Source organism: Spea bombifrons, chromosome 10, assembly GCF_027358695.1.
Source record: "Spea bombifrons isolate aSpeBom1 chromosome 10, aSpeBom1.2.pri, whole genome shotgun sequence".
Lineage (NCBI taxonomy): Eukaryota > Metazoa > Chordata > Amphibia > Anura > Pelobatidae > Spea > Spea bombifrons.
In genome coordinates this window covers 15,899,323-15,912,639 of record NC_071096.1, presented here as the reverse complement: position 1 = coordinate 15,912,639, position 13,317 = coordinate 15,899,323, and the positions used below count along the sequence as shown (strand labels likewise).

Genomic DNA, 13,317 nt, shown 5'->3' with positions numbered 1-13,317 from the left:
ACTCACAGGGGTCCGCTTATTGGCGCATCATTTATGCCTTGTGGATCCTTGGTGGGTCTCGCACCCCACAACTAGAGATTACACTCATGCCTCTAGGGCACATTGCTCCCTGTCACAAATAGATTTTTTTTAGTGTCGCCCTCTCTTATTCCTCATGTTACCCACACCTCCATACACAACATTGTTATTTCCGATCATGCCCCTATCACCTTGAGGTTAACTTTGGGTTCTGTCACGCCTTATACACGTCACTGGCGATTTCCTCAATATCTTATTAACGATCATTTCAAACTATTTGTAGAAACTACATGGGGCAATTTTGTAGACGACAACTGTGAAAATGCAGACAACCCGACTCTGTTTTGGGAAACAACACTGCATTTGACCAGGTCTCCTGGTCTCATTTATTTAGGGTTCTAAAATTCCAACATTTTGGCCACACTTTTTTGACGTTGATTCGACAGTTACATTGTAATCCCTCCACGGTCATTACGACTAATGGGTTGGATTCTTCCCCGATTATCATGGAACGGGGTGTACGTCAGGGATGTCCCCTTTCGCCGCTGCTTTTTAATTTAGCTTTGGATCCTTTGTTACGGTTGTTTCTCTTATCTCACGATATCCCGGGTATTGATGTAGGTTCCCATCAGTTGAAAGCTTATGCCTTTGCGGATGATGTCCTTCTATATGTTACTCACCCGCATCTTGCCATACCGCTTATCTTTGACCAGTTGGATACATACAGGAAAATTACGGGGTTTGTCGTTAACAGAGTTAAGTTCTGGGCTTTATGCCTGCGCCCCTTGAGATGCCCACTGGGCATGCCTCATCTGGGAATACAGTGGGGATCAAAATGGCTATTATATCTGGGGGTTAAGATACCTAAGTGCCCGGTTCACCTCTATAGCTTTAATCAAGAAGATTCCTTTAATCTAGTTCGGCCCCCCCCCAATCCCTTGTTAATCCAGTCCACAAATTTTCTAACACCCATTAGCAAGTATCCAATCATGTGCATTCAGATCTACATATAAGGCCCACATTTTTCATTACCAACAGAGCTATTGAAAAAGAAGCCAAGTGCGCTTCGAAACACTATTCCCCCTGTGCATAATCTGCATTAATATCAACACTGCTCACTGCTCACTGCACTTTGGACCGAGTAAGACTGACTTGTTAAATCAGCAATTTCTTTCAAATTTTTTTTTTTTATCTTTATCGTGCCCATCACGCACGAGGATAACACTGCTGACACCAAGGACCTCCATTAACCTACTCAGCAGACCTCATGGTCATGTGATGCCGGTGCTCCATCATAGAAGCCCCGGTGGAAGTGCCAGCAGTAGCAAGGGTTGTCTGTGTCCATCAAGTGGACATTCGCCGGCTGCCAGAGAAGAGAATTCCCTGCAGCGCTCCTCTCTGGCAGCCAGGGAAAGTATGCACAATGCACCTAGACAACCTCCGCTGCTGCCAACACTTTCGCCGGTGCTCGGTGATAGAAGCCCCGATGGAAGTGCCGGCAGCAGCAGAGGTTACCAGACACAAGGATCCAGGTCCCCTGCAGCGCTGCGGGGGATCTGGATCTTAGTCTCATAGTCAGACCTCTATTTGAGGTCTGATTAGAAGACGACCTTCATTATAAGACGAGGGGTAAAACTCGTCTTATAATCGAGCAAGTACGGTAAAAGCAGTGGGGTACCCAGGGCATTAGACTCCCAGGGCTCGTAATTTCTTAACACCCTAGTGTCTAGGATTAGTGGCACCTGGGTGAAGTATTTGCCGCCCCCTGTAAATAACACACACAATGCAATACCATACACAAACTTAAGACCATATACGCTCCAAATCGCGTATCCGTATACCTGCTGCCCGGACAACACACCGGGAGTCAGAAGCACTGGTAAGGTGGGGGGAGTTAACCCTCCATATGCTACTGTGCCCCATGATATACCTTTTGACACCCTGTGACACTCTGACTACAGAAATGCCTTATAACCCTATAATCACTGGTTGGTGGTATGTTCTATTCTATTATTGCTCACCATATATTGTTTTTTTGACTTATGATTACTTCTAGCCCTGTTGAATCAAAACATCAATTAAATAGAACCTTGCAAGTCTTGCAAAGTGAAGTAGGCTAAAAGGGCTAAAAAAAAAACCCAGTATATGATGCTGCAATCTAAAGGAATTAAAGAACATATGTGAAACAAAATCGTTGATTTGAGTCTGGAAAGGGTTACAAAGCCATTTCCAAGGCTCTGGGGTGCCAGTGATCCATGGTGAGAGCCATGTCATACTAACAGTCAAACACTGTGGTGATAGTGTGATGGTCTGGGCCTGCTTCAGGACTTGGGTGACTTTCTATAGCTGAAAGAGAGCAGAATTAATGGTTCAATCAGAAACTTTAGGAGAATATCCGGCAATCTGTTTGTGGCCTAAAGCTCAAGAACAGTTGGGTAATGCAACAGGACTATGATCAGAAGCACACAAACAAGTACACCTCTAAATGGCTAAAAAGAAACAAAATGAAGGTTTTGGAATGGCCCAATTAAAGTCATAATTCTGCCTAAGATGTTGTTGCATGACATGTGCAGTTTATGCTCAAAACATTTAAACCATTCTGCTAAGAGCAGTCATAATGACTCTACAGTGATGTAAAAGTTTTAATGCCAGTTATTAGTTTGCAGGTGTTGCACAATAATTTTTTTAGGTTTAGGGGGACAATTACTTTTTCACGTCTGATATAGGTTTTGATTAACTCTTTACCTGTAACTCTTGGGCAGACCTGGAAGAGGATTCTCGCTGCAGCAAAATGGAGCAGGCTGCCCCCTAGAGGCCAACAGGAGTTACCATTTTAGATGGTGTAGAAGGATATACACAGGCAAAGCAAGGGCAACAAAGGCACACGAGCAGTACAGTAGAGCCAGATCCATCCGGTGGTCAGGAGGCAGGCCAAAACCAAAAACTGATAATATAATATACACGGGTCAGGCAAAAGAATAGTATAGGTCACAGAACACAACTCAGGGCAGGTGGCAATCAGCAAGAGTCAATACCAGAGTTCCAAATATAAAGAAAAACGCTAGTGAAGTACAGAGACACTATCATAGGCAATATGATTTAAATATCCCTCCAAACTTCAGGATGCTCCTATCCGTCTAATTAGGGGGTGGGGTAAAATTGGCAAAAGGTTTACTTTTACTAATGAATATGCATGTGAAAACCGTCTGCACATGCAAGGCTTGTGGAGGCTGCAGGGAGCTGCTCTCGGTTCCTGCCAGCAAGAGGAGCAGGGGGCTGAACACTGGACCGCAAACAGTAACATTGCCTTCAATAAATGAAAGCTGCAGTTTGTGTTTACTCACATTGTCTTTGTCTTATATCAGACTTAGTCGGATGATCTGAAACACTTAAATGTGACAAGCAGAAATAGAAGAAATTGAAAGAGGGGAAATACTCTTTCACAACACTGTAGAGCCTGCAGAAACGAACCCATCAGGTCTGCTCATGGAAGCCAACAGTCTCCCCAGATGTTGTAGAACTGCAGCTCTGGTGATCAGTTGGCCTATGGCTTCCAAATAATTTGTAGTTCCACAGCATCCGGGGATCCACCCTCTTGACTGCCTAGATCTAGTCTTCCATCTTCCACTGTCTATGTACCAAGCATTTAGGAACTCTGCAAAATTGATCAAGAGGCTCCTTGTTTGACAGTTCTTTGCCTGTCCCCAAGGACATGGATATGAGAGAGGGTAAGATCCATCCAATGCCAACCCTCCTTCACCAGTTCCCCTTTTATGGTTCAGTGACCACTTTTAGTCATGCTCACTTGGGACAGATCCCTCCACCCTCCTACCATCTACCTTTGTATTTTCTAAAGGCTTTCAGTCATCTGAACCACGGGGACTACGTGCATGCAAAGCTTTTTGTATATTTAAGAGAAGAAAGATTCCCTTTTTTAGATTACATAAAGAGGATCTGTCATATTATGTTTAATAGAACATCAAAATATGACATTTGCACAACAGGCACAATCTGCAAGATTTTAATGCAGTTTAGTTTCTAATCCATAATTCAAGCATAACAAACACATAAACAATTAAGCACCTATGATGTGGTGCTTGCTAGTCTCCCACCTCCCTTTAGCATGTGGCCCTACTGCTGTTAGTTCCTCACCGGTGATGACTGATTTTAACTTTCCAATCCACTATTGTGGAGAAGGTTATTATGGTCTTTGACCAAAGAGGTGTCTGGACTGCGAACCTGACTTTAGTTACACTATAACACGTGAGGTTCATTATCAGAAAAATATTACATAAATGTTGCTACATGACTTGCATCAATATTATGTTGTTTATGCAATAAAATGACTTAATTATTTAGCATTATATTCAATCTGGGACCGACTTCAAATACTACTGTTATAACAATAATGAAGACTGAGTACAAGAGATTAAATAATCCAGACATTACATATTTAACATGAGTTTAATATTTATTTTTTACACCATAAAGTTTGAAATTGAAAACAGTAATCCATGCAGTTTATATTTACAACACAAATAAGATACACTCATAAACCTTAGCATTTAATACACCGGCAAGAGGTTGTTGTAAATGTGAAAAATAGTGTAGTCCACAACAGCTGAGAGCAAGAGTTTTCATATGTCTGGGTATGGGCATCTCAGCCTAGATACTGGGCACCAAATATTTTTTTTTGAGGAAGAAGAAAACAATAACTACATAGCTATATGAATTCAGAAAATTGTAACACTGGTATGTTATATGTGCAGTGGACACAAGGCCAGTACCGTAGTGGTTCCCTACATAATCAGTACATTGCATGAGTTTTTACGTACATGAATCACACGCAACAAAGAACAAAACCAAGTTTCCAGTTCCTCTCATGACTGGTGTTGAGATGACATATGCTTATTTCTGTCTTCATGCCAGTATCTATTGACAGTTTTTAAAAAAGGTTTTCAGGGACATCTCAGAGACCAATTGAGAGGATTTGATGCATGAAATTTCACTATCCCCAGTTAGCACAGTTATATTATTGACCTTCATCCAGTGCCAGACATCCCATAGGCCACAGCCACACACAAATGTAACTTCTGACAAGTCAATGCTTTCTAAGGCAACAAGCGGCTCAAGGTTAGCAGTTGATAGCGTGATCAGGCTATTTGTCCCTAAATTAAGGGTCTTTAATGATGAAAGGCCAAGGAATTGCCCACTTTGAATTTGTGTGAGATGATTTCTTGACAAATCCAGGGTGTGGAGACTCACCAGCCCCTTGAACAAATCATAAGGTAGGTAAGAAATGTGGTTTTTAGCCAAATTGAGAATTTCAAGTTTTTCCAGGCTCATAAAGATGTCTGCACACTGCTCAGTCTTCCAGACAAATCCCAAGGAATTATCTGATAAATCCAAATACAGCAGACCACTTGTTGGTGCCCGTTTGCCACTTTGGGTAGGGGAGCAACAGGAAAGCTGGTTCCTACCTAACTGCAGGTATTGCAGAGAGCTTAGGTCTAGGATCTCCCACAAAGACCTAACATCTGTCAAGCGGTTGCTAGAAAGATCCAGGATTTTAGCACTGGGACAAAAGCTAGAAAGGCCATAGGTGTTTGAAATTCGATTTTGGCCCAATATTAAAAGTGTAAGACTCGGGAGTTTGACAGGTGGTATTTTATTAAGGGCATTGTCTCTCAAGTTCAGCGATTCCAGGGAACCAAGAACATTCATCGCTTCGTATTGAACGGCTCCAATGTGATTGGAACTGAGGTCCAGTGCCTTCAGAGGGGTGGATCCAAGTTCCTGGAAACTTTTGCTCATAATTTCTCCAAGTAAATTGCCAGATAAATTGAGACTCACCAGTTCTCTCATTCCTGAGAATGCCCCTGGGCTAAGACGGCTGATCTTATTGTACGATAGATCAAGGGACAACAGCTCAGGAAAACTGGAGAAGACTTGAGGGGCCAACTGCGAGATGAAGCTGTGGGATAGGTCAAGGAAATATGTCTTACTTGAGTTAAGACCAGAAAAGGTGACTTCATCGGGGTCCTTCAAATTTTGGAATCCAAATCCACTCCCCAACAAACCGTTATGTCTCATCTTGATGTTTTTTATTTGTGTACCTGATATTATTTTAAAAAAGTTTCCCACTCTCTCTGCATCCCAAGCCATTGAGGAAATGTCTAGAATCCCTAATGTGATATTCTTGAAGGGATTTGGACAAGAGTTTGTGGCATTAAAATTGAGGGGATTAGAGGACAGATCAAGAAGATCTAGTCTTTTTCCTTGTAAATTCTGGAGGTCCTTCCCACATGGCAAATTGATTTTGTTGAACTTAAGGACTATGGAGGAAATGTAGCGTAAGTTCAGGAAAGAAGGGTCAGGGTGTAGTCTAAGAATCCTATTAAAAGAAAGGTCAAGTTTCCGTAGAGAGATCAACTCCTTGAACAGACCAGATTCTAGGACTGACTCATTTAATCCATTGGAATCCAGGAGAAGAACTTCTAGCTTTGTCAAGCCCTTGAATGCCCCAGGGTGCAAGCTGATGTGGCGGTTACCACCCAGGTCAAGAGATGTCAAGTTTGGCAAGTTATAGAAAGCAGCTTCCTCAACCAAGAATGAAGTAGATATAGTCTGAGAACCAAGAGAAAGGGCTTGTAGGAGGTGCAGGGCAGGGAAAGAGTGCTGGGAGACAGTTGGGATGTTATTAAAAGGAAGTAGTAGGACCTGGGTATCAGGTGGAATTAATGAAGGAACAGAAAAAAGGTTTTTAGCTTGGCAGGCATAAACCAAACGGGATTTTGAAAGAAAAGAGGTGCAGGCAGAGGTATTGGCAGCGTAAGAAGCATAAGCAAAAGAAGCTAGATAAAATGCTAAAATGAAAAAGACACAGGAATAGAACATGATACCTGCAAGAGAAAAAATATACACTATTAACTTGGTGGAAAGAGAACACATAATACTTGAAAACATTTAATGAGGGATAGTATTAGTGCTACAGATGTTTTAAAGTGGTGACATGTAACTCTTCTTGATATAGTATATATGCGTGTTTACACCTAGGGTGGTAGAGACAACACCTTGCGCTCACTTTACCAGTGATCGTCCAACAAGAATGTTTAGTATTTGCTCTCCTGTGGACTTCAAGCAGCTATGACATCATAGCCAAGCTCTCTGTACTTTGTAAGTGACATAAGAAATGGAAGGGAATGTTAGATCTGTGCCTCTCAACTCTCCCAGTAGATCCTTAGATTAGAACACCCCTGTTCTTATGTTAGAAAACATTAGGGAAAATTCAATAAAATACTGTATTATGACCATCTGAGACTATTACCACTTTTTCCATCATACAATTCTGATGCAACATTCTGCAAATTTTCCAATGCGTGTTAATGGACTGTGTTGAGATATGATGACAGAAATAAATGCAATTTGTGATTTAATTCAGAAACAAATGGTTGATAGGAGCTCATTTATAATCGTAATCCTCAGAACATTACAGTTGTGGGCGAGGAAATCATTGTTTTGTAAACTGCACCATATGACTTCAAACTGCTTTTGTTTTGGAAGAACAGAAATCCAAAGCTGCATGTATATACATTGACTAAACATGAGACTTTAGTGGTGTATTGTGGCCAAAGCACATAATCCCCATTAGAGGCACGTTTTAAACGAAATACGGTTAATAGGGAACTTGATCCAAAAAGAGTTGGAGATACTTATCCTCCAACCTAAGTGCAGCACCAAAGTGCAGCACTAAAGCCTGATGTTTACTCAAAGTATATTTGCTGTTTTGGATTTCAGTACTAGTCTCTTGTGCTTCTTCACAGAACTCTGGCAAAAGATCTCTTCTATACATTTGTCACAAAGAATTTTATATATTCTTACTGGTTCTTGTGTGCATCATCTCTGAGTTTTGGTTTGCCAGTTTTAGAATAGCTAGTCTATACTGTGCACCGCTCTTTGGAAAAGGCATATGCAACTATTAAATGAACAAAAATTCTGCCTTTAGTGCATTTACGTTAGTCAAACACATCAGTGTTTAGTAAGAAAGACAACGAAATTCTGTGGGAATTCCCATAACAACTTGAAAGATTGCATCCTGACTACACCCCACACGTTCTACAGGATGATAGCTTCCCTACTTTGTGCTAACAAAGCAACTTAACAGACATGGGTATCACATCACCTGTTTTTGCATGTTTACTTTTATTTACAAAGTTCAGTCTTTGTGGTCTGCACACACTACATGACGATGAATGCTCTGCTTTCTGACTGTACATCTCAGATGAGCAGGTTGATATTCAAATATATTTTAAATCTGTCTCTCTGTTAGAGTTAATTGTCTCACACAGTCTCACCAACAATAAATGCATATTCAAATATTTTGTAAGTGTTGTATATGCATTCTTTACCTATAAAGAGGTGGGTAATAAAAGCTACTTACCTTTAGGAGAAGTCCCAGCTCCCTAACTGCAGTGTAAGCTCGGTACACTGCAGCTAGGGAGCTGAGACTTCTGCTGTCTGGCTGCCAGTGAGTACACTGGCAATATGCAATGGCAAGTGGGAGATGTGTTCAAGTTTTCAACTAAGCACATACCCTGTAAGCCATGGAGATGCAGTTTAGTTTCTAATCCATAATTCAAGCATAACAAACACATAAACAATTAAGCACCTATGATGTGGTGCTTGCTAGTCTCCCACCTCCCTTTAGCATGTGGCCCTACTGCTGTTAGTTCCTCACCGGTGATGACTGATTTTAACTTTCCAATCCACTATTGTGGAGAAGGTTATTATGGTCTTTGACCAAAGAGGTGTCTGGACTGCGAACCTGACTTTAGTTACACTATAACACGTGAGGTTCATTATCAGAAAAATGTTACATAAATGTTGCTACATGACTTGCATCAATATTATGTTGTTTATGCAATAAAATGACTTAATTATTTAGCATTATATTCAATCTGGGACCGACTTCAAATACTACTGTTATAACAATAATGAAGCCTGAGTACAAGAGATTAAATAATCCAGACATTACATATTTAACATGAGTTTAATATTTATTTTTTACACCATAAAGTTTGAAATTGAAAACAGTAATCCATGCAGTTTATATTTACAACACAAATAAGATACACTCATAAACCTTAGCATTTAATACACCGGCAAGAGGTTGTTGTAAATGTGAAAAATAGTGTAGTCCACAACAGCTGAGAGCAAGAGTTTTCATATGTCTGGGTATGGGCATCTCAGCCTAGATACTGGGCACCAAATATTTTTTTTTGAGGAAGAAGAAAACAATAACTACATAGCTATATGAATTCAGAAAATTGTAACACTGGTATGTTATATGTGCAGTGGACACAAGGCCAGTACCGTAGTGGTTCCCTACATAATCAGTACATTGCATGAGTTTTTACGTACATGAATCACACGCAACAAAGAACAAAACCAAGTTTCCAGTTCCTCTCATGACTGGTGTTGAGATGACATATGCTTATTTCTGTCTTCATGCCAGTATCTATTGACAGTTTTTAAAAAAGGTTTTCAGGGACATCTCAGAGACCAATTGAGAGGATTTGATGCATGAAATTTCACTATCCCCAGTTAGCACAGTTATATTATTGACCTTCATCCAGTGCCAGACATCCCATAGGCCACAGCCACACACAAATGTAACTTCTGACAAGTCAATGCTTTCTAAGGCAACAAGCGGCTCAAGGTTAGCAGTTGATAGCGTGATCAGGCTATTTGTCCCTAAATTAAGGGTCTTTAATGATGAAAGGCCAAGGAATTGCCCACTTTGAATTTGTGTGAGATGATTTCTTGACAAATCCAGGGTGTGGAGACTCACCAGCCCCTTGAACAAATCATAAGGTAGGTAAGAAATGTGGTTTTTAGCCAAATTGAGAATTTCAAGTTTTTCCAGGCTCATAAAGATGTCTGCACACTGCTCAGTCTTCCAGACAAATCCCAAGGAATTATCTGATAAATCCAAATACAGCAGACCACTTGTTGGTGCCCGTTTGCCACTTTGGGTAGGGGAGCAACAGGAAAGCTGGTTCCTACCTAACTGCAGGTATTGCAGAGAGCTTAGGTCTAGGATCTCCCACAAAGACCTAACATCTGTCAAGCGGTTGCTAGAAAGATCCAGGATTTTAGCACTGGGACAAAAGCTAGAAAGGCCATAGGTGTTTGAAATTCGATTTTGGCCCAATATTAAAAGTGTAAGACTCGGGAGTTTGACAGGTGGTATTTTATTAAGGGCATTGTCTCTCAAGTTCAGCGATTCCAGGGAACCAAGAACATTCATCGCTTCGTATTGAACGGCTCCAATGTGATTGGAACTGAGGTCCAGTGCCTTCAGAGGGGTGGATCCAAGTTCCTGGAAACTTTTGCTCATAATTTCTCCAAGTAAATTGCCAGATAAATTGAGACTCACCAGTTCTCTCATTCCTGAGAATGCCCCTGGGCTAAGACGGCTGATCTTATTGTACGATAGATCAAGGGACAACAGCTCAGGAAAACTGGAGAAGACTTGAGGGGCCAACTGCGAGATGAAGCTGTGGGATAGGTCAAGGAAATATGTCTTACTTGAGTTAAGACCAGAAAAGGTGACTTCATCGGGGTCCTTCAAATTTTGGAATCCAAATCCACTCCCCAACAAACCGTTATGTCTCATCTTGATGTTTTTTATTTGTGTACCTGATATTATTTTAAAAAAGTTTCCCACTCTCTCTGCATCCCAAGCCATTGAGGAAATGTCTAGAATCCCTAATGTGATATTCTTGAAGGGATTTGGACAAGAGTTTGTGGCATTAAAATTGAGGGGATTAGAGGACAGATCAAGAAGATCTAGTCTTTTTCCTTGTAAATTCTGGAGGTCCTTCCCACATGGCAAATTGATTTTGTTGAACTTAAGGACTATGGAGGAAATGTAGCGTAAGTTCAGGAAAGAAGGGTCAGGGTGTAGTCTAAGAATCCTATTAAAAGAAAGGTCAAGTTTCCGTAGAGAGATCAACTCCTTGAACAGACCAGATTCTAGGACTGACTCATTTAATCCATTGGAATCCAGGAGAAGAACTTCTAGCTTTGTCAAGCCCTTGAATGCCCCAGGGTGCAAGCTGATGTGGCGGTTACCACCCAGGTCAAGAGATGTCAAGTTTGGCAAGTTATAGAAAGCAGCTTCCTCAACCAAGAATGAAGTAGATATAGTCTGAGAACCAAGAGAAAGGGCTTGTAGGAGGTGCAGGGCAGGGAAAGAGTGCTGGGAGACAGTTGGGATGTTATTAAAAGGAAGTAGTAGGACCTGGGTATCAGGTGGAATTAATGAAGGAACAGAAAAAAGGTTTTTAGCTTGGCAGGCATAAACCAAACGGGATTTTGAAAGAAAAGAGGTGCAGGCAGAGGTATTGGCAGCGTAAGAAGCATAAGCAAAAGAAGCTAGATAAAATGCTAAAATGAAAAAGACACAGGAATAGAACATGATACCTGCAAGAGAAAAAATATACACTATTAACTTGGTGGAAAGAGAACACATAATACTTGAAAACATTTAATGAGGGATAGTATTAGTGCTACAGATGTTTTAAAGTGGTGACATGTAACTCTTCTTGATATAGTATATATGCGTGTTTACACCTAGGGTGGTAGAGACAACACCTTGCGCTCACTTTACCAGTGATCGTCCAACAAGAATGTTTAGTATTTGCTCTCCTGTGGACTTCAAGCAGCTATGACATCATAGCCAAGCTCTCTGTACTTTGTAAGTGACATAAGAAATGGAAGGGAATGTTAGATCTGTGCCTCTCAACTCTCCCAGTAGATCCTTAGATTAGAACACCCCTGTTCTTATGTTAGAAAACATTAGGGAAAATTCAATAAAATACTGTATTATGACCATCTGAGACTATTACCACTTTTTCCATCATACAATTCTGATGCAACATTCTGCAAATTTTCCAATGCGTGTTAATGGACTGTGTTGAGATATGATGACAGAAATAAATGCAATTTGTGATTTAATTCAGAAACAAATGGTTGATAGGAGCTCATTTATAATCGTAATCCTCAGAACATTACAGTTGTGGGAGAGGAAATCATTGTTTTGTAAACTGCACCATATGACTTCAAACTGCTTTTGTTTTGGAAGAACAGAAATCCAAAGCTGCATGTATATACATTGACTAAACATGAGACTTTAGTGGTGTATTGTGGCCAAAGCACATAATCCCCATTAGAGGCACGTTTTAAACGAAATACGGTTAATAGGGAACTTGATCCAAAAAGAGTTGGAGATACTTATCCTCCAACCTAAGTGCAGCACCAAAGTGCAGCACTAAAGCCTGATGTTTACTCAAAGTATATTTGCTGTTTTGGATTTCAGTACTAGTCTCTTGTGCTTCTTCACAGAACTCTGGCAAAAGATCTCTTCTATACATTTGTCACAAAGAATTTTATATATTCTTACTGGTTCTTGTGTGCATCATCTCTGAGTTTTGGTTTGCCAGTTTTAGAATAGCTAGTCTATACTGTGCACCGCTCTTTGGAAAAGGCATATGCAACTATTAAATGAACAAAAATTCTGCCTTTAGTGCATTTACCTCTATGAATGCATTTATTGACAACTCTGCCATTGATGAATTATGTCCCATCTATAGCAATTCATTATTACTAAAGCAAGCTTTAATATAGCTGAGCTATAACAGAGTTACAGTTCTGATAGGGAAGCAGCAGAAGTTGCAGTCACTGAAATGTACAAGCAAATGAATAGATAGTAGGGTTTTACTTACTGATTTATCAGTCTTTTGCACTCCGTTGTAAGATCCCACCTTTCAGTGTTAAGTCTGGTGGAGCCTTGATCAAACAGTGCAATCTGTTTGTGAGATGAGACTTATGTGCCGTATTTAAATCTCTGGCAATGCAAGCTCTTAGTGAGGAAACAAGTTGCTGACGTTAGTCAAACACATCAGTGTTTAGTAAGAAAGACAACGAAATTCTGTGGGAATTCCCATAACAACTTGAAAGATTGCATCCTGACTACACCCCACACGTTCTACAGGATGATAGCTTCCCTACTTTGTGCTAACAAAGCAACTTAACAGACATGGGTATCACATCACCTGTTTTTGCATGTTTACTTTTATTTACAAAGTTCAGTCTTTGTGGTCTGCACACACTACATGACGATGAATGCTCTGCTTTCTGACTGTACATCTCAGATGAGCAGGTTGATATTCAAATATATTTTAAATCTGTCTCTCTGTTAGAGTTAATTGTCTCACACAGTCTCACCAACAATAA

The 13,317-nt window shown here is 40.5% G+C and overlaps 2 protein-coding genes across 2 annotated transcripts; both read right to left on the bottom strand.

Annotated features, from left to right (window-relative positions):
* Nucleotides 1-4,470: 4,470 nt before the first annotated feature.
* On the bottom strand, nt 4,471-6,915 carry LOC128467727 (toll-like receptor 5). Its single transcript, XM_053449422.1, has one exon. It carries the CDS (start codon nt 6,913-6,915, stop codon nt 4,951-4,953), a length of 1,965 nt encoding a protein of 654 aa, XP_053305397.1. The 3' UTR covers nt 4,471-4,950.
* A 2,140-nt stretch (nt 6,916-9,055) lies between these two features.
* LOC128467726 (toll-like receptor 5) lies at nt 9,056-12,835 on the bottom strand. The gene is made up of 2 exons (XM_053449421.1): nt 12,807-12,835; nt 9,056-11,505 (listed from the first exon to the last, which is right to left on the bottom strand). The coding sequence occupies exon 2, from the start codon at nt 11,498-11,500 to the stop codon at nt 9,536-9,538; it is 1,965 nt and encodes a 654-aa protein (XP_053305396.1). The 5' UTR covers nt 11,501-11,505; nt 12,807-12,835; the 3' UTR covers nt 9,056-9,535.
* Between the last annotated feature and the right edge of the window lie 482 nt (nt 12,836-13,317).

Bases quoted from the DNA above. Each gene is read 5' to 3' on its own strand.
- LOC128467727 (XM_053449422.1), bottom strand. From the start codon at position 6,915: ATGTTCTATTCCTGTGTCTTTTTCATTTTAGCATTTTATCTAGCTTCT.
- LOC128467726 (XM_053449421.1), bottom strand. From the start codon at position 11,500: ATGTTCTATTCCTGTGTCTTTTTCATTTTAGCATTTTATCTAGCTTCT.